This window comes from Manis javanica, chromosome 7, assembly GCF_040802235.1.
Source record: "Manis javanica isolate MJ-LG chromosome 7, MJ_LKY, whole genome shotgun sequence".
Lineage (NCBI taxonomy): Eukaryota > Metazoa > Chordata > Mammalia > Pholidota > Manidae > Manis > Manis javanica.
In genome coordinates this window covers 78350223-78376981 of record NC_133162.1, presented here as the reverse complement: position 1 = coordinate 78376981, position 26759 = coordinate 78350223, and the positions used below count along the sequence as shown (strand labels likewise).

The 26759-nt window shown below is 38.5% G+C and overlaps 1 protein-coding gene across 8 annotated transcripts in view; it reads left to right on the top strand.

Annotated features, from left to right (window-relative positions):
- Window positions 1–477: 477 nt before the first annotated feature.
- ZNF248 (zinc finger protein 248) overlaps window positions 478–26759 on the top strand; it is a 39534-nt gene continuing 13252 nt past the window's right edge. For 2 of the 8 annotated variants that reach the window (XM_073241199.1, XM_036999327.2), the window contains exons 1-6: window positions 1284–2061; window positions 2750–2852; window positions 2954–2995; window positions 20563–20689; window positions 20913–21008; window positions 24011–24183. In XM_073241199.1, coding sequence (XP_073097300.1) covers window positions 2981–2995; window positions 20563–20689; window positions 20913–21008; window positions 24011–24183 — 411 coding nt within the window. In that variant the 5' untranslated portion in view covers window positions 1284–2061; window positions 2750–2852; window positions 2954–2980. The other 6 variants (XM_017655566.3, XM_036999325.2, XM_017655565.3 and 3 more) reach the window with 6 other exon arrangements.

Sequence of the window (26759 nt, the reverse complement as noted above, 5' to 3'; positions counted from 1 at the left end):
AACTAAATGTGGAAAACTGTCAGACACCAACCTTACCAAGTAATCAAGGTTAATATAGTTGATAAAGTAGGCACATCCTCTCAGTGGTATTCTTCCTAAAAATGTATAACCTCAGTCTCAGGAGGGGAAACCAGGCAAACTCAAATTTAGGGACATTCTTCAAAATATCGACCACCATTCTTCAAACATCGGAAGGTCATAAGGGACAAGAAAGACCAAAAAGCTGTTACAGATTCGGGGAGATTAAAGAGGCATGATGACTAAATGTACTATGGTCTCGCCGATTGGATCCTTGATCAGTAAAAGATTACGGCTGGAAAAACTGATGAAATCTGAATACACTGTAATTTTGCTAATAGAATTGTAACCAATGTACAATGTTAACATTAGGGGAAGAGGAGTGAAAGGCATATGGGAACTACCTTTGCAGTTCTCCCATAAATTTGAAATTATTAGAAAACAAAAAAGCTAAAAAATGACATTGACTAAAAAGTTTGCTCTATATTGTTTTTTTTATAAAGTGTGTTTTAAATAATATACCCCGGTTACCGTATAGTGCTGACGATGTCAGGAGGATGTACATGTAAAAATATTTTGATTCCAGGTGAAGTATGGTCAGTTCTGGGAGATGAGAGTGCTTTCTTCTTTAAGCTTGGTGTTTGAGCAGTTTCTTATATATGAACAGATTTTGCTGTTACTATTAATACCGAATTGCTGGCTTTTTCCTGCATTCCAGAGAATAAGTATGCTAGTGACATATTATTTTAGTTTAGATAAATTTACCTGAACTAAAACACCATCTGTCAATAAATGATCTAAATAAAATACCACTGTCATAATGAAATCCAGCGCACACCTGTCCTCTGGCTTGTGTGAAAGGCCGGCTGCTCTGGCACCCGTCCCTTGCCAAGGCTACAGGACGTCTGACAGCATCTCTCAACGCGGAGCCAGGCAGCACAGCTGCCTCCCAAAGGAATGGGCACAGTGGCGCCAGAGAGGGGAGTCCACAGAAACATTCCAGAGCAGCGTTTGGACTACGTTGACGCCGTACACGGTACAAAAGCCCCGTTGGCGGTGTCAGTTTACTCCCGGCGCGGCTGGAACCCCTTCTCCCCCCAGCAGCCAGGAGCCTCGCTCCCGCGCCAGCCCGCCGTCTGCGCATGTGCGACCCCGCCTCCTCCTCCCAGCTCGTTCTTCCCGGCCTTCACTCCGTCGTGGGAAACAATCCGTGGCACCCGGGTCCATGCGGCGAGGGAGCTGTGGAAGCGCCGGAAGGTAGGGGCGAGGGCCGGCGCGGCTCTGGGGGGCCGGCGGAGGTGGGTGGGAGCCGCGGGACGCCAGGCGTCTATGGCGCCGGCAGAGCTGAAGGGACGGCGAGCGCGGGCGTCTCCGTCCAAACCGAGGGAACGGGGGCTCAGCGGCTCGCGGGGTCCACAGGCGTCTAGCCCCCAGCTTCAAGTGGTCGGTGCTCGTGTTGCGGTCGCGGGAGAGGAGTGCGCGTGCGTGACGTGCACGGTGGATCTGTGGGGAGGAGGTGGGACTGCGAGGAAGAGTGCGTGCGCGTGCGCGACTTCTGCGCGCCCTGGGCGTAGTGCCGCGTGAGCGTGCGTGGTTTGAGAACCAGGTTCACCCGGACTGGTGTCGGGAGTGTGGGGCTGCACGGGGGTGCCCGTCTGGCTTCTGGTCTAACACCAGGAGTTGCCTGCAGCAAGTAGCTGACGTGAGACGCGATTTCCTTCTCCGTAAGACGCGGATATGAAGAGCTGTTGCCACGCGTGTACTAAGTACTCGTTTTGTTAGCCCCCGTCATGTATTAGTTCCGTGTGTCAGTGCTGCTGGAACCCCAGCGCGCCCCCAGGCCTCCATTCCGCGATTCACTCATCTGAAGGGGCGGGGATGGCTGGGTCAGCTAGCAGCCACCTCGCTCGGCTCTAACATGCCCCGGAGCCTGAGTTATTTCCCGTGTACTCATTTGTTACTTATGTACAATCAAGACACAGTTTCCTGAAGCCATCGAAGGCTGTGTTCCGTGGAAGGTCTGGGACAATTTTAAGAAGAGAGGTGAGCAGGAGCCGATGGGTGGGCACACGGCCACGCGGGAAATAGCGCTTTGACAGTTTGTGAGGGCGCGGTCGGGGGGTGCCTGTGAAAGGCTCATTCCCCGAAGCCAAGGAAATTGTCATTACCCCTCCCTGTTCACCCGTCACTCGCCTCATACTCCGTTCACTATGCCTCGGAGCGAGCCACCCTCAGTCCCCCAGCGTTGATGGCATCCAGAGAGGCGCTGAGGTTCTTGTGCTCTTGGCCTTAGAGACAGAGACGCACGCCCTTTTTGGGTTATCTGTTTTGATCTCATTTCTCATTTGAAAAATAAAAATAAAACTGAGGTGACTGGCTCATAACATGCAGTTAGTGGCAGAACCAAGATTAAAAGGCAGGCCCGCAAATTCCAAGGCCACTGCCCATTTTGTCACTGCGAAGTCAGGTGTTCGTTTCTTATTAAAAGATCCCTCTGAAAACTATAAGCAGGTTAGAACAAACATTAATTTTTTTATCTTGAAATCCGCATCTCTTTTTTCAGAGGTTTCTTGGATTATGTAACCTCAAGAGATTAGTGGTGGTAGCAGAAAAATAAACAATATGGCTAGTTTTTTCCCCTACATCAGTTTTGACAAATCCATAGTGTTTCCCCTTTTACTGTTATATGTTCAACTCATCTTCTCATGTTTTTAATTTTTCTGTGTCACAGAACCTAAATTGGTAATAAATCAGTAAGAAACAAATGTTTACATTCTCTCAATGAAAACTATCATGTCTAAGTTCAACACATATGGGAGCCACTACATGGACATGTAAGTATCTTGTGTGTGGCACTGTGTAGGCAGGGGAATCCAGGAACTGCAAGGCAGGCCAAGTCTCTTCTGACTTTCTTCTTCCTTCCTTCCTTCCTCAGTTCTCCCTCTTCCACTAAGAGCGGAAAATGAACAAATCCCAGGTGAGTTTTTGCTTGTTTACTCCCACTTGTTATAAAATGTGTTTTCTGAAGTTTATAAGGATTCATATTTTTAAAATGAAAAAGTAGAAGTAGGTAAGAATTTGTATTTTTAAGAGAAATAGTAGCAAAGCTAAAATAGGGCAGTTGACAGGATTAGTTGCAGGATTTTTAATTTTAGAGTTATCCAAGTTAGTGTAAAATTTTCTCTGACCTTTCTAATAATCCTGAAATAAACACAATATATTGCCTATAGTGCTTTCTCAGTGGATGTAACACAGTGCCAAAGCAGACTCAATGCACATGCTTTTCAGGGCACCAAACAGTGTGGTTTGAATGGACAGCTCTTTCATGGTCCTGTCTGAACCACAAATAAAACCTTGAAGACCTGGCAGAACAGAGAGCTTGCATGTCCTCAAAATCACTCTCCAAAAGATGTTTGTGTCAGCTTGTTTGTATTTTTGGCTTGAATGTCAGGCATGCAGGCTTTTGTTTCTGCATTTCTCATTTACATTTATGTGTAAATAACGAATGCAGTCTTGCTCCTTCACCCCTATCATCCGAATCACTTCTGAGAAAAGCCACCAATTGTAATCAAATCCAAAAGTAGACAAATATAGTTTTTGTCTTCACCTTTGTCTTATTTGGTCCTTCTGTAGCATTTGATACTTTTCTCCATAGTCTCTCTGTTTGGAAAGCCTCCTCTGTTGTTGCCCATGACACCGCCCTGCTAGCTCTCCTTTGCTAACTCTGAGTCCTTTTCTATTCCTCATGAAGTTGGCCTTTCCTTTTGCCCAAGATATTGCATATTTCTGCTTTTATTGTGCATCCATTCTTGATCCACTGCTCTTCCCAGTCCAGCTATTTTTACTGACTGGTTTTGTGTTGTTTTTAATAAAAGATTTTTGAATTGGTAATATATTAATATGATTAAAAAAGCAAATGATACAAATGTTAAGGAAAAATTTACACTCCCATTTTCTATATGATGCTTCTTCCAGGTAGTGTAACATTTCTCCTCCAAACTGAGACACTTACCCTGAGAGTGAAAGAGGTTCTGTAAACAGTTATGCTGGGACAACTGGCATAGAGTGGGGGAGTCCCAGACAAATTGGAGTGTATGGTCACACTACTGTAGGTATCCATTATTTCTAGTTTCTTATTTGTCTTCCCAGTGTTAATTCAGTTAAAATGTGTGCCCGCTTCCCTTATTTAAAAGGGAATCCATTACCCTTAGGGGTTCTCATACTTAGAGGCACCTGTCCATCACAAGGATCTTGTTAAAATGCAGATTTTGATTTAGTAACTCTGGGTGGAGCCCTAGATTCTGCATTTCTAATAAGCTCCCAGATGAAGCTGATTCTGCTCATCAGGGCCCTGCACTTTGAGTATCCAATTTGCACACAATTTCTGGTTCTTTTTTTGCTTTTTATAACTTCTTTTTTCAGCCTGTCCCAGACTTTGTGTAGCCAAACAGGAATTGCTTCATCTTTGTTATAACTGTACAGTAGTTAAAGTGTGAATGCTCCATAGTTTATTAAACTAGTTACTATTTCCAACCTTTTGCAACTACACACCATGTTTTAATGAATAATCTTGTACATAGAGGTTTATTCTATCAGGTGAATTTACAAAAGTGGGACTGCTAGCTAGGTCAAAGGGTAAATAAAAAAGATAAACTTGGGGAGCCAAGATGGTGGCGTGAGTAAAAAGATAAACTTGATTGGTTGGTAGAATTATAATATTTTGTATTCCCATTGACTTGTGTGAGAGAGTTTGTTTCTACATAGCTTCTCCCACACATATGTGGTTCAAGTTAGGGAATTTGAGAGGTAAAAAGTGGTAGATTGCTTTGCAATTTTCTTAACTATGAGTGAAGAATGTTTTTTCATGTATCTGAAAGGTGTCTTGTATTTATATTTCTGTGAACTACCTGTTCATATCTTTGCCCATTTTGCTCTTAGGTTTCTGACTTTAGTTTTTCAGTGTCTAGTTAACTTCTTTGTATATTAGGGATACCAATCCTTGTCTATTATATGAGTTACAAACTTTTATTTTATGGTATATCATTTATCTTTTGATAATTGCTCATGGTGTTTCTCCCCGTGCAGGTATTCTGTTGCAGGATACCACACTCCACTTAGTCATTTCATTAGGCTCTTCTTGGTTGTGGCAGTTTCTCAGTTTCCTTATTTTTGATGACCTTAGTAGTTTTGAGGAGTACAAGTCAGGTGTTTTGTAGAATGTCCCTCAATTGGGAATTGTCTGCTGTTTTACTTAAGATTAGGCGGGAGTTGCAGGTTTCCTGGAGGAAGACCACAGAGGTAGATTTATGTCATCTCATATCCAGCGTAAATATGTCTTACCACAGTTGTATCAGTGTTGGTCACCTGGTTGAAGTCATGTGGTCAGGTGTTTCTGCTGCAAAGTTACTCTTTTTTCCCTCTGTTTCATACTATAATCTTTGGAAGGAAGTGGGCTATTATACTACACCTTCTTCATAGTGGAGTAGCCACATAAGTCATTAGGAATTCTGCACAGGAGATTTTTCTGTTTCTTTCTTATTAATTTATTCAGCTATATCAGTATGAACTCATGGCTAGTTATTTTATAGTTTGGTTATATTACAGTCCAATATTACCTTGTTTATTTTGTGCCAGTTTGGTTATTCAGAGCACTCGGCATTTGTTCCTCTGCCCTTTTGACACATCCCATTATTGTGTTTTTGTTTGTGCTTGTTCCTTACTTCCTGGTACTAGAAGGTATTCCAGGCTCATCTTATGTATTCCATGACCTAGAATCAGCCCTTCTTTCCTGAAGAGCTCTGGTTCCTTTTATTGGAACATGCTATTAGAAACCAAGATTGGGAGACTATGATGTAAACAAGAATCATTTTGTCAGTAATGTGTCATAACTTGCAGACCCTCTAAGATGACTGAACAAGAACATATATGTGTATACTAATTCATGTATATACACATTTATAAATATTTCAATATGTAACCATCTATATATATTAAGCTAAATATTACTTCACACTGATGTCTCCTGCTATAATCATTACCATATGGAACATTGTAGCCTTCTCCTCTGGCATCTCAGTAATCTCCCACTCTGAGAATCTGGCTACCTCCACCTACATCTTGCTTACTTAATTAGTTCAATTCCAGCATATATTTAGAAGTGACTTGAGAGTTGTTAACCCATGGATTCTTGGTTCCTTCAGTTTTTGGCCATTATGAATTAAACTGCTATAAACATTCACATGTAGGTTTTCATGTGGATGTAAGTTTTCAAACACCTCAACCATGAAATTGCTGGATCATGTGTGAAGATTATGTTTAGCTTTGCAAAAAACTGCCAAACTGTTTTACAAAGGTGCCATATCATTTTGCAGTCCTATGAACTATGAATAAGAATTTCTGTTCTGCATCTGGACCTGAAATTGATACTGTCATTTATTTTGAATTTAACCATTCTAATGTGTCATGGTATCTGATTTTTGTTTTAATTGCATTTTCCTAATAACAAATGATGTTGAGTATCTCTTCGTGTTTATTTGCCTATCCATGTATCTTTGGTGAAATGTTTATGTTTGTTCAGATCTTTTGCCCATTTTTCAATTGGGTCTTTTGTTTTCTTACTATTATAGGAGTTCTAAGAGTTCTTTTTTTTTTTTTTGAGAGGGCATCTCTCATATTTATTGATCAAATGGTTGTTAACAAAAATAAAATTCTATATAGGGGGGTCAGTGCTCAATGTACAATCATTAATCCATCTCAAGCCTAATTCTCGTCAGTCTCCAATCTTCTGATGCATAACGAACAATTCTTACATGGTGAACGAATTCTTACATAGTGAATAAATTCTTACATGGTGAACAGTACAAGAGCATTCATCACAGAAACTTTCGGTTTTGATCATGCATTATGAACTATAAACAATCAGGTCAAATATGAATATTCGTTTGATTTTTATACTTGATTTATATGTGGATCCCACATTTCTCCCTTTATTATTATTATTATTTTTAATAAAATGCTGAAGTGGTAGGTAGATGCAAGATAAAGGTAGAAAACATAGTTTAGTGCTGTAAGAGGGCAAATGTAGATGATCCGGTGTGTGCCTGTGGACTAAGTATTAATCCAAGCTAGACAAGGGCAGCAAAACATCCACGGATGCAGAAGATTTCTCTCAAAACAGGGGGGGTGAGGTTCTGAGCCTCACCTCTGTTGATCCCCAAATTCTCACCTGATGGCCCCCTGCGACTGTGCCTGTCTTAGGTTGTTCCTCCCTTGAGGAATCTTACCCGTCTCTGGCTAACCAGTCTTCTTCCGGGGCCATACAGGGAAATGTAAAGTTGGTAAGTGAGACAGAAGCCATATTGTTTGAAAAGGTTAGCTTTTTACTTCTTTGCAGATTTAAGCCCTGTGGCTTCTATGCCCAGCACTTGTCTCGAGGTATCTTTACCACCTGGAGGAATTATCATACTCAGTAAATTCGATATCAGGCATGAATTCTATTGAAGGGTTGTAATTAGGAAGGAAGAAGAAAAGCTATAGAGGTAGCATATGGAAGAAAACATGGGAGGATTGATTATTTCTTTGACATATCTTCTTGTAGAGTACCTTAAGCATGTACAGGTTTTAAACTACTAACTAACTTGCGCTCACATATTAACATAATAGGAATACGGTGACATAAACAAAGCAAATCTATAATTACCATCCATCTCCAGTGAAGCCAAGAAAACCATTTAGGCACCCTAGACATTTGTGAAAATTTGTCTATGATATGATGGATATTGTCCAACTGTACTTGAACAGTCTGAGAGAAATCAGACAAATTAAAGCAACCCATTTCTGGGATCTGTTCACATCCCATATGTTCTTTTAACCGTAGATAGTCTATAGTCATAAGATTTTGGAGTGCTACAACTTGCACCCCTCCCAACTCCTGGTTGAGTTCCAACAGTACAGATCTGGTCAAATTCGTTGTCTCACTGTACGCACATGCCAGCCTAGACATCTCCCTCCTCATTCCTATGGCAAGTCCAGGAGACGGTGGGCTGGATGCAGCCACAACCGCAGCATCGTCCGGATCCCTGTGGAGGCTTTTAGATGATCGTCCCCTGGCACAAGTCCTCCAGAGAGTGCTGATGCCGGAAGCTCCTCCTCATATCGTATCTTAGTTCATTTTCTGGGTAGCCAAGCTAGGCCTTGATCTTCTGCATAGAAACAAACAGACCCTTTGCCCACACTTTGACATGCCCTCTATACCACTGTGTAGAACACATTGGAGGTCAGCACACAAGAACTGCTTTTTTTTTTTTTTTTTAATTAAGAGAGAGGAATATTATCAGAAAAGAGTACCTCCATAGCTGATCATCTGACACCTTTTAAGTGATCAACATTAAGGATATTTAAAGCATGTGTTGATCTTTGATTTACCAATAGTTTTATCCTATCAAGGAGTAATCCCCCTTTTCTTCCTTTCTTTCTTTTTTTTTTTAATCTTTAATCTACACTTACATGAAGAATACTATGTTTTCTATGCTCTCCCCTTTATCAGGTCCCCCCTAAAAACCACATTACGGTTACTGTCCATCAGCTTAGCAAAATGTTGTAGAATCACTACTTGTCCTCTCTGTGTTGTACAGCCCACCCTCCCCTTTCTCCCTCCCCACCATGCATGCTAATCTTAATACACCCTTCTTCCCCCCCACCCCTTATCCCTTCCTGCCCACCCATCCTCCCCAGTTCCTTTCCCTTTGGTACCTGTTAGTCCATTTTTTGGGTTCTGTAATTCCGCTGCTGTTTTGTTCCTTCAGTTTTTCCTTTGTTCTTATACTCCTCAGATGAGTGAAATCATTTGGTATTTCTCTTTCTCTGCTTGGCTTATTTCACTGAGCATAATACTCTCCAGCTCCATCCATGTTGCTGGAAATGATTGGATTTTTCCACTTCTTATGGCTGAGTAGTATTCCATTGTGTATATGTACCACATCTTCTTTATCCATTCATCTACCGATGGACATTTAGGTTGCTTCCAATTCTTGGTTATTGTAAATAGTGCTGCGATAAACATAGGGGTGCATCTGTCTTTCTCAAACTTGATTGCTGCGTTCTTAGGATAAATTCCTAGGAGTGGAATTCCTTGGTCAAATGGTAGGTCTGTTTTGAGCATTTTGATGAACCTCCATACTGCTTTCCACAATGGTTGAACTAATTTACATTCCCACCAGCAGTGTAGGAGGGTTCCCCTTTCTCCACAGCCTCACCAACATTTGTTGTTGTTTGTCTTTTGGATGGCAGCTATCCTTACTGGTGTGAGGTGATACCTCATTGTAGTTTTAATTTGTATTTCTCTGATAATTAGTGATGTGGAGCATCTTTTCATGTGTCTGTTGGCCATCTGTATTTCTTTTTTAGAGAACTGTCTGTTCAGTTCCTCTGCCCATTTTTTAATTGGGTTATTTGTTTTTTGTTTGTTGAGGCGTGTGAGCTCTTTATATATTCTGGACGTCAAGCCTTTATCGGATCTGTTCTTTTCCAATATATTCTCCCATACTGTAGGGTTCCTTTTTGTTCTATTGATGGTGTCTTTCGCTGTACAGAAGCTTTTCAGCTTAATGTAGTCCCACTTGCTCATTTTTGCTGTTGTTTCCCTTGCCCGGGGAGATATGTTCAAGAAGAGGTCACTCATATTTATGTCTAAGAGGTTTTTGCCTATGTTTTTTTCCAAGAGCTTAATGGTTTCCTGACTTACATTCAGGTCTTTCATCCATTTTGAGTTTACCTTTGTATAAGGGGTTAGACAATGGTCCAGTTACATTCTCCTACATGCAGCTGTCCAGTTTTGCCAGCACCATCTGTTGAAGAGACTGTCATTTTGCCATAGTATGTCCACGGCTCCTTTATCAAATATTAATTGACCATATATGTTTGGGTTAATTTCTGGAGTCTCTAATCTGTTCCACTGGTCTGTGGCTCTGTTCTTGTGCCAGTACCAAATTGTCTTGATTACTATGGCTTTGTAGTAGAGCTTGAAGTTGGGGAGTGAGATCTCCCCTACTTTATTCTTCTTTTTCAGGATTGCTTTGGCTATTCGGGGTCTTTGGTGTTTCCATGCGAATTTTTGAATTATTTGTTCCAATTCATTGAAGAATGTTGCTGGTAATTTGAGAGGGATTGCATCAAATCTGTATATTGCTTTGGGCAGGATGGCCATTTTGACGATATTAATTCTTCCTATGAGCAGGGAATGAGTTTCCATTTATTAGTGTCCCCTTTAATTTCTCTAAAGAGTGACTTGTAGTTTTCAGAGTATAAGTCTTTCACTTCTTTGGTTAGGTTTATTCCTAGGTATTTTATTCTTTTTGATGCAATGGTGAATGGAAGTGTTTTCCTGATTTCTCTTTCTATTGGTTCATTGTTAGTGTATAGGAAAGCTACAGATTTCTGTGTGTTAATTTTGTATCCTGCAACTTTGCTGTATTCCAATATCAGTTCTAGTAGTTTTGGAGTGGAGTCTTTAGGGTTTTTTATGTACAGTATCATATCATCTGCAAATAGTGACAGTTTAACTTCTTCTTTACCAATCTGGATTCCTTGTATTTCTTTGTTTTGTCTGATTGCCGTGGCTAGGACCTCCAGTACTATGTTAAATAACAGTGGGGAGAGTGGGCATCCCTGTCTGGTTCCCAATCTCAGAGGAAATGCTTTCAGCTTCTCACTGTTCAGTATAATGCTGGCTGTGGTTTTATCATATATGGCCTTTATTATGTTGAGGTACTTGCCCTCTATTCCCATTTTTCTGAGAGTTTTCATCATGAATGGATGTTGAATTTTGTCAAATGCTTTTTCAGCATCTATGGAGATGATCATGTGGTTTTTGTCTTTCTTTTTGTTGATGTGGTGGATGATGTTGATGGATTTTCGAATGTTGTACCATCCTTGCATCCCTGGGATGAATCCCACTTGGTCATGGTGTATGATCCTTTTGATATACTGTTGAATTCTGTTTGCTAATATTTTATTGAGTATTTTTGCATCTACATTCATCAGGGATATTGGTCTGAAATTTTCTTTTTTGGTGGGGTCTTTGCCTGGTTTTGGTATTAGGGTGATGTTGGCGTCATAGAATGCGTTTGGGAGTATTCCCTCTTCTTCTATTTTTTGGAACACTTTAAGGAGAATGGGTATTATGTCTTCTCTGTGTGTCTGATAAAATTCCGAGGAAAATCCGTCCGGCCCGGGGGTTTTGTTCTTGGGTAGTTTTTTGATTACCATTTCAATTTCTTTGCTCGTAATTCGTTTGTTTAACTTTTGTGTTTCTTCCTTGGTCAGTCTTGGGAGGTTGTATTTTTCTAGGAAGTTGTCCATTTCTTCTAGGTTTTCCAGCTTGTTGGCATATAGGTTTTCATAGTAGTCTTTAATAATTCTTTGTATTTCTCTGGAGTCTGTCGTGATTTTTCCATTCTCATTTCTGATTATGTTGATTTGTGTTGACTCTCTTTTTCTCTTAATAAGTTGGGCTAGAGGCTTATCTATTTTGTTTATTTTCTCAAAGAACCAGCTCTTGGTTTCGTTGATTTTTGCTATTGTTTTATTCTTCTCAATTTTGTTTATTTCTTCTCTGATCTTTATTATGTCCCTCCTTCTGCTGACTTTAGGCCTCATTTGTTCTTCTTTTTCCAGTTTTGATAATTGTGATGTTAGACTATTCATTTGGGATTGTTCTTCCTTCTTCAAGTGTGCCTGGATTGCTATATACTTTCCTCTTAAGACTGCTTTTGCTGCGTCCCACAGAAGTTGGGGCTTTGTGCTGTTGTTGTCATTTGTTTCTATATATTCCTTGATCTCTATTTTGATTTGTTCATTGATCCATTGATTATTTAGAAGCATGTTGTTAAGCCTCCATGTGTTTGTGAGCCTTTTTGTTTTCTTTGTCGAATTTATTTCTACTTTTATACCTTTGTGGTCTGAAAACTTGGTCGGTAGAATTTCAATATTTTGGAATTTACTGAGGCTCTTTTTGTGAGCTAGTATGTGGTCTATTCTGGAGAATGTTCCATGTGCACTTGAGAAGAATGTATATCCTGCTGCTTTTGGATGTAGAGTTCTATAGATGTCTATTAGGTGCATCTGTTCTAGTGTGTTGTTCAGTGCCTGTGTGTCCTTACTTATTTTCCCTCCGGTGGATCTATCCTTTGGCGTGAGTGGTGTGTTGAAGTCTCCTAAAATGAATGCATTGCAGTCTATTTCCCTCTTTAGTTCTGTTAGTATTTGCTTCACATATGCTGGTGCTCCTTTATTGGGTGCATATATATTTAGAATGGTTATATCCTCTTGTTGGACTAAGCCCTTTATCATTATGTAGTGTCCTTCTTTATCTCTTGTTACTTTCTTTGTTTTGAAGTCTATTTTGTCTGATATTAGTACTGCAACCCCTGCTTTCTTCTCACTGTTGTTTGCCTGAAATATGTTTTTCCATCCCTTGACTTTTAGTCTATGCTTGTCTTTGGGTTTAAGGTGAGTTTCTTGTAAGCAGCATATAGATGGGTCTTGCTTTTTTATCCATTCTATTACTCTGTGTTGTTTGATTGGTGCATTAAGTCCATTTACATTTATGGTGACTATTGAGAGATATGTACTTATTGCCATTGCAGGCTTTAGATTCGTGGTTACCAAAGGTTCAAGGTTAGCTTCTTTAGTATCTTACAGCCTAACTTAGCTTGCTTATTGAGCTGTTATATACACTGTCTGGAGATTCTTTTCTTCTCTCCCTTCTTATTCCTCCTCCTTCATTCTTCATATGTTGTGTGTTTTGTTCTGTGCTCTTTTTAGGAGTGCTCCATCTAGAGCAGTCCCTGTAGGATGCCCTGTAGAGGTGGTTTGTGGGAAGCAAATTCCCTCAGCTTTTGCTTGTTTTATCCCGCCATCATATTTAAATGATAGTCGTGCTGGATACAGTATCCTTGGTTCAAGGCCCTTCTGTTTCATTGCATTGAATATATCATGCCATTCTCTTCTGGCCTGTAGGGTTTCTGTCGAGAAGTCTGATGTTAACCTGATGGGTTTTCCTTTATAGGTGACCTTTTTCTCTCTAGCTGCCTTTAAAACTCTTTCCTTGTCCTTGATCCTTGCCATTTTAATTATTATGTGTCTTGGTGTTGTCCTCCTTGGATCCTTTCTGTTGGGGGTTCTGTGTATTTCCATGGTCTGTTCAATTATTTCCTCCCCCAGTTTGGGGAAGTTTTCAGCAATTATTTCTTCAAAGAGACTTTCTATCCCTTTTCCTCTTTCTTCTTCTTCTGGTACCTGTATAATATGAATATTATTCCTTATGGATTGGTCACATAGTTCTCTTATTGTTGTTTCATTCCTGGAGATCCTTTTATCTCTCTCTATGTCAGCTTCTATACGTTCCTGTTCTCTGGTTTCTATTCCTTCAGTGGCCTCTTGTATCTTATCCATTCTGCTTATAAATCCTTCCAGGGATTGTTTCACTTCTGTGATCTCCTTCCTGACATCTGTGATCTCCCTCCAGACTTCATCCCATTGCTCTTGCATTTTTCTCTGCATCTCATCCCATTGCTCTTGCATTTTTCTCTGCCTCTCTGCAGCATGTTCATGATTTTTATTTTGAATTCTTTTTCAGGAGGACTGGTTAGGTCTGTCTCCTTCTCAGGTGTTGTCTCTGTGATCTTTGGCTGCCTGTAGTTTTGCCTTTTCATGGTGATAGAGATAGTTTGCAGAGCTGGTATGAGTAACCGCTGGAAGAGCTTCCCTTCTTGTTGGTTTGTGGCCTTCCTCTCCTGGGAGAATAGCGACCTCTAGTGGCTTATGCTTGTCAGCTGTGCGCAGACAGGGCTTCTGCTACCTGCCCGTTTGCTATGGAGTTTATCTCCGCTGTAGCTGAGGGCGTGGCCTGGCTGGGGCGGCTCCTCCAATATGGTGGAGCCCCATTGTAGGGGGAGCAGCCGGGAGGCTATTTATCTCCGTAAGGGGCCTCTGTGCTCCCTGTTGCCCAGGGGGTTAGAGTGCCCAGAGATTCCCCAGATTCCCTGCCTCTGGTCTAAGTGTCCTGTCCTGCCACTTTAAGACTTCCAAACAGCACTCTCCAAACCAAAACTACAACAGCAACAACAAAAGAGGAAAAAGAAAAAAAAAAAAAAGAAAAAAACGCGCAATTTTCTTTGTCCTCAGGTGCCGGTCCCAGGCACCCGCTCACCAGTCCTGCTGCCCTACCTCCCTAGCACCAGGGTCCCTGTCCCTTCAAGGCTTCCAACAAGCACCCACCAAAGAAAAAAAAAAAAGGGAAACACGCACGATATTGTTTGTCCTCAGGCGCCAGTCCCATGCACCTGCCCACCGGTCCTGCTGCCCTGCCTCCCTAGTACTGGGGTCCTCATCCCTCCAAGGCCTGCAAAAAGCACTCACCAAAAAAAAAAGGGGAAAATGCGCAACCCTGTCCGTCCTCAGGTGCCGGTCCCAGGTACCCGCTCACTGGCCCTGCCACCCTGCCTCCCTTGCACTGGGGTCCCTGTCCCCCTAAGGCCTCCAAAAAGCACTCACCAAAAAGAAAAAAAAAAGGGAGAAACGCGCGATTTTCTTTGTCCTCAGGTGGCAGTCCCAGGCACCCGCCCACCGGTCTTGCTGCCCTGCCTCCCTGGTACTGGGGTCCCCGTCCCTCCAAGGCTTCCAAAAAGCACTCACCAAAAAAAAAAAACTGCTCCCGTTTCTTTCCACCCGGCGGGAGCCGGGGGGAGGGGTGCTTGGGTCCCGCCGGGCTGGGCTTGTATCTTACCCCCTTCGCAAGGCGCTGGGTTCTTGCAGGTGTGGATGTGGTCTGGATGTTGTCCTGTGTCCTGTGGTCTCTATTTTAGAAAGAGTCTTCTTTGTTATATTTTCATAGATCTATTTGTTTTGGGGAGGAGATTTCCACTGCTCTACTCACACCGCCATCTTGGCTCCCTCTCTCCAAGAGTTCTTTTTTATACTTTGGATGCAACTCCTTCACTAGATATATGTTTGCAGATCTTTTCTCCCAGTCTGTGGCTTGTCCTTTCATTTTGTTAGAATTGTCTATGCAGAGCAGATTTTATTTTTAATAACACCCAGCCTTTTTTTTTCTTTGTTGAATGTACTTTTCCTGTTATATCTAAAAAGTCATCCACAAATCCAGGGTTACAGGAATTTTTTTCCCATATTCTATATTTTATTCTAGAAGTTTTATAGTTCTGCATTTTACAGTTAGGTGTGTGATTCATTTTTAATGTCTGTGTAAGGTATAAGGACTGAGTCTAAGTTAATGTCTTTTGCATAGATGTCCAGTTGTTCAAGCACCATTTCTTGAAAGCCTATCTTTTCTTCATTTAATTGACTTTGTGCCCTTGCCAAAAATCAGTTGAATATATTTTGGTGGATCTGTTCCTGGTCCCTCTGGCATTGATCTGTGTGTGTCTCTTTCATCAATAACACAGAGTCTTGGCTACTTGAAGCTCTGTAGTAAGTCTTGAAATCAGGTAATGTGAATCCTCTTTTTACTTCTTCCCCACTATATTGGCTATTCTAGATCCTTTAACCTTTCTGTATAAACCAGAATTGTTTTGTCAATATCTAAAAAATGGCTGGGATTTTTATTTGAATTGCATTAAGTTTATACATAAAGCTGGAAAGAACTGACATCTTAATAATAATGTCTTCCAGTTGAGAAGATGGAATATCCATTTATTTACATCTTTGATTTCTTCCATTGGTTTTTATGTTTTTTTATATCCCTGTATATGTTAGATATGTATACTTGAATACCCTTTTTTTGGTGTTATTTTAAATGATTTTTTTTAATTAGAAAGTTGTTTATTCAGATACAAGAAACCAGTTTACTTTATTGATGTTGTATCCTGTAATGTTGCTGTAGTTGCCTATTATTTCCAGGAGTTTGTTTTTTCTTTCTTTTTTTGTAGATTCTTTGGGATTTCCTACATTGACAGACATGTTGACTTTAAATAAAGACAATATTATTTTTCCTTTCCATTCATATAACTTCTGTTTCTTTTGTTTGTTTGTTTTGTTCGTTTTTGGTCTCACTGCACTAGCCTAGGACTTCCAGTACAAAGTTGAATAGGAGCATGAGACAGGACATCCATCCTGGCCCTGTTCTGTGCTTCAGGGAAAAGTGTCCAGTCTCTTAACATTAAATATGATGTAAGCTGTTAAGGTTTTTGTAGATGGTCTTCATCAAGCTAAGAAAATTCTCAGCTATTCCTAGTTTGCTGAGAATTTTTATTGTGAATGGCCATTGGATTTTGTCAAATGCTTTTTTCTTCATCAGTTGATATTATCATGATTTTTCTCCTTTGGCTTATTGATGTGCTGGATTATATTGATTTTTTTTTAAGTTGACCCAGCCTTCCATACCTGGAATAAATTCCAGTTGGGTTATGGTTTGTATTTCTTTTTATACATTGTCTATACAAAATAGATTTTATTCACCAATATTTGAGAATTTTTACATCTATGTTAATGGGAAATCTTGGTCTTAAGTTTCCTTATAATGTGGCTTTGTCAAAAATCAGTTGAATATATTTTGGTGGTTCTGTTTCTGGACTCTCTGTTCTGTTGCATTGATCTGTGTGTATCTCACCACTAACACATTGTCTTGGTTAATGGTATAATGTATATCTGATTTAGTACTGATTTTGGCCTCATATAATTTGTAATGTATAGTTTAGAAATATTATTTACTGTAAGAAATTATGGAGATTTAGTAATTTTTTTTCCTTAAGCATTTAGTCAAATTTGAATGAGTAGACTTTGAATTAGTAGACTGGTGCTTTTTATTTTAGAAGTTTTAATGATTGATTCCCTTGTAGTTTTTTTTTCACTTTTTTATTTAATTATATTTAATATACAATACTGGTTTCAGATGAACAACTTAGTGATTCATCAGTCATATGCATTATTAAATGCTCACCATGATCAGTAGTTACCATCTGTCACCATACAAAGATACTGCATTATTGTGAGCTATAATTCCATTAGACTATATTTCAAATTGTGTGACTAAATTATTTTCTAATTGTGTGACTAAATTATTTTCTAATTTGAGTTTGTACCTCTTTATCCCCTTCACCTATATCACCCATTCCTCCCTCTCCCATGGTAACAAACTATCCATTCTGTTTGTGAATATATTTCTGTTTTATTTGTTTGTTTTATATTTCACATACAAGTGAAACTATATGGTATTCCTTTCTCTGACTTATTTCACTAGTGTGGCACTGTTTAGGTCCATCCATGTTGCTGCAAATGGCAAGATTTTCTTTTTTATGGATAAATAATATGCCATTGTGTATACAAACCACATCTTCTTTATCCAGTCATCTTTTGATAGTTGCTTCCATTTCTTGGCTATTGTAAATAATGTGGCAGTAAACATAGGGGTGCATATATCTTTTTGAATCAGAGATTTTTTCTTTTTCAGGTAAATTCCTAGGAGTGGATTACTGGGTCATATGGTATATCTTCTATTTTCAGTTTTTTGAGAAACCCCCACACTGCTTTCCATCATTGCTACACCAATCTACATTCCCACCAACAGTGTTGGAGGGTTTCCTTTTCTCTACATCCTTGCTGACACTTATTATTTCTTGTTTTTTTCTTGTTTTTTTGGATAGTGGCCATTCTGACTGGTGTTAAATGATATCTCATTGTGGTTTCTATTTGCATTTCCCTGATGATTAGCAATGTGGAGCATCTTTTAATGCGCCTGTTCGCCATCTGTATTTCTTCTTTGGAAAAATATCTGTTAATGTCCTCTGCCCAAATTGGGTTATTTGTGGGTTTTTTGGTGTTGAGTTGTAGGATTTCTTTATGTATTTTGGATATTAACCCCTTATCAGATATATCATTTATAAATATATTCTCCCATACAAGAGGTTGCCTTTTCATTTTGTTGGTGGTTTCTTTGCTGCACAGGAAGGAGCTTTTTAGTTTGATGTGGTTCCACTTGTTCATTTTTGCTTTACTTTCCCTTGCTTAGGGAGACATACCCAGAAAAAACTTTGTGATGTTTATGTTCAAGAGTTTACTGCTTATGTTTTCTTCTAGTTTTATGGTTTCAATCTCATATTTAGGTCTTCAGTTCATCTTGAGTTTATTTTGGTGTGTGGTGAAAAAGTGATCCATTTTCATTCTTTTGCATGTAACTGTCCAGTTTTCCCACACCATTTAGTGAAGAGACTGTCTTCTCTATTGTATGTTCTTGCTTCTGATTCAATTTTTTAAGCAGGCATAGATTTTTTTCAGGTTTGTCTTTCTCCCTGTGGATATTTAGTAGCTGTGTCTTTTAAGGAATTTGTCCATTTCGTCTAAGTTAATAGTTTTTCAGGAGCATAATTATAGTATCCTCATATTATTCTTTAAACATCCTTAAGATCAGTAGTGTCATATTTCAACATTTTTGAAAGACGCAATTTATTTTCCCTTTTTTCTTGGTTAGATTTTCTGGAGGTGTATTTTATTGACCTTTTCAAAGAAGCAGCTTTTGCTTTCACTGATTTTCTCTATTTTTTTCATGTTTTTCAAGTTCATTGATTTATTGTTTATTTTTATTTCCTTTATTTTGCTTGCCTTAGGCTTAATTTGCTTTTTTTCTCTAGTTTTTGAAGTGAAAGCTTAGGTTAATCTTTCTTTTCTGATATATACATTTGATACTATGCACTGCTTTTACTGAATCCCACAAGTTTTAATAGGCAATATTTTCATTTTTATTTAAAATACTCTCAGACTTCTTTTGGGACTTCTTCTTTGACCCATAGGTTATTTATAAATGTGTTTAATTTTCAAGTATTTGGGGGATTTGCCAGCTATCTCTTGCTTATTGATTTCTCTTTAATTCCATTGTGGTCTGAGAACATATTTTGTATGGTAGCTGTTTTAAATTTGTGAAGGTGTGTTTCTCAGCCTACACTAGTTGTCTATCTTAGTGAATGTACCATGTGAGTTAGGATAAAATGATAGAATATACATTGTATTGTTTTGGATGGACTATCCTATAAATGTAAGTTAAATCGTGCTGGCTGATAGTGCTGTTCAAGTCATCCATATTCTTATTTTGCCTGCTTGATCTCTCAGTACAGGCAGAAAGCTGTTGAAGTTGCCAGCTGTGATGATAGATTTTTCTTTTTCCTTTCAGTTATGTCAGTTTTGGCCTTTACTCTCTGGTTAGATGCATACGTGTTTCAGATTTTGTCTTCTTTCTCTAATATGATTTTGAATCCATCTGATGAGTTCTTAATTTTAGATATTGTATTGTTCAGCTCCAAAATGCCCATTTTATGTTTGTACATGTGTGTATCTGTATGTGCGTGTGTGCATGCACATGTATTAGAGGTCCCCAGGACTATCCCAGGTTCAGTGATTGGCTAAGATGACTCAACACATAATAGCATAAGTTATGGCTATGACTTATTAAAGTGAAGGGATACAAAGTAAAAAGAGCAAAGGGAAAAGGCACATGGAGTCCAGAGGAAACCAGGTGCAAACTTCTGAGTCTTCTGCCAGGAAACTCTTAAGGCCTCTAGTAATCAGATGTGACAATAAACATGAAATGTCTGCCAATGAAGCTCAGTAAACAGTGCTCAGAGCTTTTATCAGGTTCTGGTCACAGAGGTAATATCTGCTTTGCCCATAAAAAAATTCCAGACTCTAGAAGGAAGGCATGTGTGCAGCATAAAGCATATTGTGTATATAAACAGTTTAGGTTCAGTGCACCATTCTTATCAGGGAATGGTAAGAACCCTCCAGAATTCCAGTTCCCAGATGTGAGCCAGTGGACATGCTTACAGCAGACTTGCCAAAGGAGAGCAGTCTCAGGCCATATGTCTGAACTTTTCTCATCTTATTTTATTAACATTTTCCTCTGTTTTATTGAACATATTAATCATAATTCTTTTTGAAGTTCTTGTTTATTAATTTCAGTATCTGGGTCCCCTATGGATCTGCCTCTATTGCCTATTTTGTATTCAGTCTCTGTCTTTTCACATAACATGAACATGAAATTTTTTATTGGTGCCAAACATTGTACAGTCATACCTTGGAGATGTCACAGGTTCAGTTCCAGATTACTGCAGTCAAGTGAATAGCGATAAAGCAAGTCAAATGATGTTTTTGGTTTTCTAGTACTTGCAAAAGTTAATTTATACTATACTGTAGTATTTCAAATATGTAATAGCATTATTTCTGAAAAAACAAACTTTACTGCTAAAATATCTCAACCATCATCTAAGCTTTCAGTGAGTCCTAACCACTGATTCCAGATCACCATAACAAATACAGTGATAATGAAAAAGTTGGAAACAGTGTTGGAACTATCAAAATGTGACACAGAGACATGATGTGAGCAAATGCTTTTTGAAAAATTGTGCTGGTAGACTTACTTAACTCTGGATTGTCAGAAACCTTCAGTTTATAAAAAAAGAATGCAATATCTGTGAAGCACAAAAAAGTGAAGTGCAATAAAATAAGATATGCTTGTGTTTACCAACAAAACAACTGCTACAGGAACAAGTGTCATTCAAAGATGTATGTGTAGACTTCACCCAGGAAGAGTGGTATCTGTTGGATCCTGATCAGAAGATACTCTACAGAGACGTGATCTTGGAAAATTACAGCCACCTTGTCTCAGTAGGTAAGAATTTTTTTCTTTGTGACAACCAGTAGCATGCATTTCTTACTTGATGAAACATAGGAACTCCCTGTGGAATTTTCTGACTTGAAACTTAAGCTTCAAGGCCATGAGATGACTAATCTCCTTTGGCAGCTTGAGAAAGTGCACCTTTTCCCCATCATTTTCTCAGAGTCACTGAAGCCAGGCTGTTTAGCCATAGTCCTGTATTATTTTCTTTTAACAGGGTATTGCATTACTAAGCCAGAAGTGATCTTCAAGATAGAGCAAGGAGAAGAACCCTGGATACTAGAGGAAGTACTCCCAAGCGAGGGCCACCTAGGTGAGTCAGTGAGTTCACAGGCAGGTGAACGCCAGAGAAAATGAGATCTCATGCCAAGTCTTACAAGGCTTATAAATTCATTAAATCTCATTAGAGTAGATTGAGAAGGAACAGTCTGAGTGGCATGAAAACAAGAGAGTTTGGTTTCCCAGGAGTCAGATAAGGTACGTTCCACCAACCTATGACTACTTTGATGGCAAGTATGTGGTCACTGCTAAAACTGTTAATCCCCCTATTACTAGTCTCATCATACTCTTGTTTTTTTCCTTTCAAAGCCATCTTCTACATCTCTTCATTATCTTGTTTCACTGATACTGCTCAAAACCAGAACTGTGTCTGTATTTTCTCATACCTGGCTTAATTTAGTTCCAAATTTATTTTTAAAGCATCCAATTAATTATCTTTCACTGGTTGACAAAGTTCCTTACTAAGAAATGAAATGAAAGTCTTTCATTGACTCTTACATGTGGTCCTATTTATCTCAATTTCTACCTGCTTTCCAGAATTTTTAATTTATATTAAACCCCATACTGTCTTATAACTTGAATTTTATTTATAAAAGCTTGTTTTTCTATTTAAAACTTTCATTTTTGTTTACTTTGCCTTTTCAAGCACTTAAATTAGTATTCTTCATTAAAAGTGTTTAGACACTGCATGGTACAAAGTAATGGCTTGTTATTTCACTTATTTTAAATTAGAGCTCAATTTTTTGCTTAACTTAAATAGTCGTATTTTATGACCTTAATCCACCAGCAGCTGTATCCTAAAAAACTCAGACCTGATCATGAGAGTATTGATTAGGGTGTCTTTCCTTGTTGGGATTTTGTTTTTCCAAAAAGAGAGCCCTTTTTCTTCCTAATTCTGCCATTTTAATAATTATTTTTTTGATTAACCATAAAGCCAAGTTTAGAAGAGGTCATTCTTTTACATCCATTCCAAAAACATTCTGTAGTGTTTTTCCTAAATGCACATTCCTATATTTTATCCTCATGTATTACCACTAAGCAGGTACAGTTTGGAAATAATTTATATGCAAATTGCTTTTTAAGAATCATTGAATGCACCATCTCCTCAATGAAGGAAGATGGTAACACTAGTCAAGAGCCAGACTGTCATCTTGACAAAGTCTGTAGCATTAAGCAAGGAATCTATTTACATTACACTGAATTATACAGGCAGTAACTTCTACAGGCTGCAAGTGGACACTGAAAATAGTAGGGATGTTGTAGAGTTTGTTGGCTTTGGTTCTTTTATTATTATGTTTTTGAGGTTTATTATTTTAAATTAAAAGTAGCATTCACTGGCATTCACTGAAGGATGTTGAGCTTCCATGGAGAGCTGAGGCCAGAGTGCAGCTAGCTAAGTGAAAGGTGTGCTGTTGGAATAAGCAAGTTAGGAGACCCAATTTGAACTGTACAGAAGTATTTTTAATGGGCTTGTGGAATGGTAGCTTGAGCACTTAATGCAAATCCAGTTTGTGGAATGTTTATTTTTGTTTTGATTCATTCTTACCAGGATAATACTGTGAGTCCTTGGAGTAGAGGGCTGGGGATTATCATAGATTTTTTTTTTAGCATGTGACACATTGTTGCATTGGGTAGCAACAGTGAAGTAAAGCTAAGAATTTTAATGACAAAGTTTTACTGGAGATCTCAGAACCATGCAGAGAAATGCAATCCTTATGGGTCCCATAAGTAAGTAAAAGCCACAGATAAAGTTAGATATAAAAGCAGAAAACCTCAATATAAAAGCTAAAAATATAAAAGATAAACTTAGGTTTAAACGCAGACTTAAAGGTCAGCAGTGCCTCAGAAACAAAATTGTTTTGGGGGAAAACCAGCAGATTGAAGTGAGGAATCATGAGACAGTGGTCTCGCAAACTCAGTAACAGCTGTAAGGAAACAAAATGAACCTAGTTCTGCAGAGATGCTTGCCCCTCATCTGTTTTGTAGTTACTGTTGGACCTTTGTGTTATTGTGAATTACAGCTAAATAGAGAGCTAGGGTCTGGAGTAGAGCATTGGCCCTTAAAACATCAGGAAATAGGTGCTTTCAGAAACCTATTTTTATATTGCTATATAAAGTGGAAAATAAAAAGGAATGACAACAGGATATTAGTGAGGATCCTACCACAGTAATCAAGCTGTGAGAAGATAAGAGAAAAACCATGATTTGCCTCTGCCAAACTGAATTTTTCCTCTAATTTTTCTCAGGCTATTTTCCTTTTTTGGTTGAGGGTGGAGGCTGGAAAACTCCTTTGTTGAACTTATCCAGTTCCAGTTCTCTCAGTTTTCTGCTCCATAAATGAAAAACTCAGAAAACTCTCCACCCCTTGCTCACCATGTCTTGAGTTATTTCAACTTCTCTCTTCTGCCTCTCTCATAGTATTTTTAAAAAATAAGTATTCCCTGTGAAGTATATTAAAGGAAAAATTAGATCCTGGGCCATAGGACTGTTAATTTGAACCTGAGGAAGTTGGTGTTTGTGGAAGTACAGTTTGGTGTTGATGTGCAGAGTAGTATTCTTGTAAAACTCACACTCCAGTAATCTGTGTTTGAGGGGATTAGGATTGAACTGTCTTCTGCCTCCACCATACAGTTCATCCTCCAAAAGCCCTTGACTAATCTTCACTGTCACTTTATTCAGTGTTAAGATTTCTGTTGGACACACCCTGTTCCTTGAGTTTCCCTCTTTCTGAATCAGTCACTCCCCAGTTCCTTGAGCTTTAAATTTTATTTCACCCTTTTCTATCCAGTTTTGAAGTTTATATATATAAAATATTAAATGACATTGCCAGTTTCCTTGCCCAGTTTCCTGTAGCAGGTATGTATGTTCCACTTAAACCAGAAACATAAAGGAAATGTATACTTGGATTTAGTTCACACTAGGGACCTGAGCCTAAAACAAAAGAATTGACTATATAATAGATCATTTATGTAGAAGTCCAATTCCCTTTCAAATGTTCTAGGATTCATAAGATGTGGTTATTTTTCTCATTTCTAGAAGACTGGAAAGTTGATGACCTGATAGAAAGCAGCCAGGAAAATCAAGATGAACATTTTTGGCAACTTGCTTTCACCACCAACAAAACATTAATTTTAGATAGTAGTGACAGAATAAGGAAAACTTTCAACCTGGGTACACATTTGGTTCCTTCAAGAAATTTTCCACGTAAGGTATGTGACTCATGTGAAATGAGTTTGAAAAATATTTCAGGCTTAATTATTAATAGAAAGAACTATTCTGGAAAGAAACCTGATGAGTTTAATATATATGAAAAATTGCTTCTTGATATTAGGCATGAGAAAACTCCTACTGGATGGAAATTGTATAAATATCAAAAAAGGAATATCCTTAATCATAGCCAGCATCTCACTCAGCCAATTTTTGACCAGGCTTTTGAGTACAATGAAAATGGACAAGGCTTCCATGAGGAGGCAGCCTTGTTCACAAACAAGAGAACTCAGGTAGGAAAGACGCTCTGTAAATATAATGAATGTGGAAGGACCTTCATCCAAAGTTTAAAGCTCAGTTTATCTCAGAGAACTCATTTGGAAATGGGGCCATATGAATGCAATATTTGTGGGAAGACCTTCTATATGGACTTAAGATTGGGACATCGGCAAGCTCCTATAGGGGAGAATCCTTATGAATATAATGAAAATGGGCAAATCTTCTGTGACAATTCAACATTCATTATCCATCAGGGAACATACACAAAGACTCCCCATGAATATAAAGTAAATCATAAAATATGGGAAAAATCACCCATCTTTAAACATCAGGTAATACACATGGTGGGAAAACCTTATGAGCACAGTGAAAATGGAAATAATTTCAACAAAAAGTCACATCTTACCCAACTTAGAAGAGCTCACTCTGGAGAAAAAATCTTTGAATGTGGTGAATGTGGAAAAACATTTTGGGAGAAGTCAAACCTCACTCAACATCAGAGAACACACACTGGAGAGAAACCCTATGAATGTACTGAATGCGGGAAAGCCTTTTGTCAGAAACCACACCTTACCAACCACCAGCGAACACATACAGGAGAAAAGCCCTATGAATGTAAGCAATGTGGGAAAACGTTCTGTGTGAAGTCAAACCTCACTGAACATCAGAGAACACACACAGGAGAGAAGCCCTATGAATGCAACACATGTGGAAAATCCTTCTGCCACAGGTCAGCATTAACTGTACATCAGAGAACACACACAGGAGAGAAACCCTTTATATGTAATGAATGTGGAAAGTCCTTCTGTGTGAAGTCAAACCTCATTGTACATCAAAGAACTCACACAGGAGAAAAACCTTATAAATGTAATGAGTGTGGGAAAACCTTCTGTGAGAAATCAGCTCTCACTAAACATCAAAGAACTCACACAGGGGAGAAACCCTATGAGTGTAATGGATGTGGGAAGACCTTCAGTCAGAGGTCGGTACTCACTAAACATCAGAGAATTCACACAAGGGTGAAAGCTCTTTCAACGTCCTGATGTTCAGAAGCTTTCATCCACTCTTTCAGTTTCTTAATACAGTATTTTAATGTGAGATTAATGAAATCCAAAGAATGAACTAGAAATGCTAGAAAGTGATGTCTCATGCATACTTCAAATAATAACTTAGAATAAAACTTGATGTTTAAGTATGTGAAAGCTTTCAAGAAAAAAACATAAAATTTGTACCGAGGGGAAATTTATTCCTTTAAGTAATGTAAAAATATTTATAAATTATGTTGTGTAGTGCCATATCCTAGATGTGATACCAAATTTTTTTTGTAAATATAATGAATGATATTCAGTTATACCCATAGTCAGAGTAGAGTCTGAGGCTTACAAAAAGTTGAATAACAATAGCAGTAAACAAACATGAAGAGTCCCTGATGTTTGCAAGCCTTATGTGAGTGTGCTAATATAACAAATTTGAGGTATGCTTGGTTTGTATACTGGAGCCCAACATGCTTGTAAAGAGAAAATATGAATCCCTAGTTATATAAGCATTGCAGCCTATTTAATATTTCCCACACTACCACAAGGATATAGGTTAGCATAATTATGTATGTATATATAAATGTTTTTATACACACATCCTCACAAACAGTGGTATGCTCTAGAGTAAGTTCATGCTGTCTTACAAGTACTGCTGATTGTTAAATTTTTAGGAATTTTGTGAGCCAATTGTTAAATGGTCATTATTTTAAAAAAGGGTAATGAATACTCAACACTCACCACTTCCTAATTATTTTACATTTTTCAATTATCTTTTTTCTTTGGGTTACTTACTTACTGAATCTACATGGTGAAAAATACAGGCATACCTCAAAGATATTGTAGGTTTCATTCCAGACCACCACAATAAAATTTACACCATAGAAGATTTAAAGTATAAGTCACATACCCCTTCTATTTCCTGATGTAAAGTAAATATTGCAATAAAATGACTCAATGATTTTTTGGTTTCCCAGTTAATATAAATAAAAGTCCATGAAATGTGAAATAGCATTATGTCTGAAAAAAGTTAATACTTTAGGTTTAAAAATATTGTTAAAAAATGCTACCATCACTTGACCTTTCAGTGAATCATAATCACTGATCACAGATCACCATAACAAATACAATACTAATGAAGAAGTTTGAAATATTGTAGGAATTACCAAAGTGTGACAAACACAAAATAAGCAAATATTACTGGAAAAATGGCATCAAGATTGTGGTAGTGCCACAAATCTTCAATTTGTGAAAAACAGAATCTA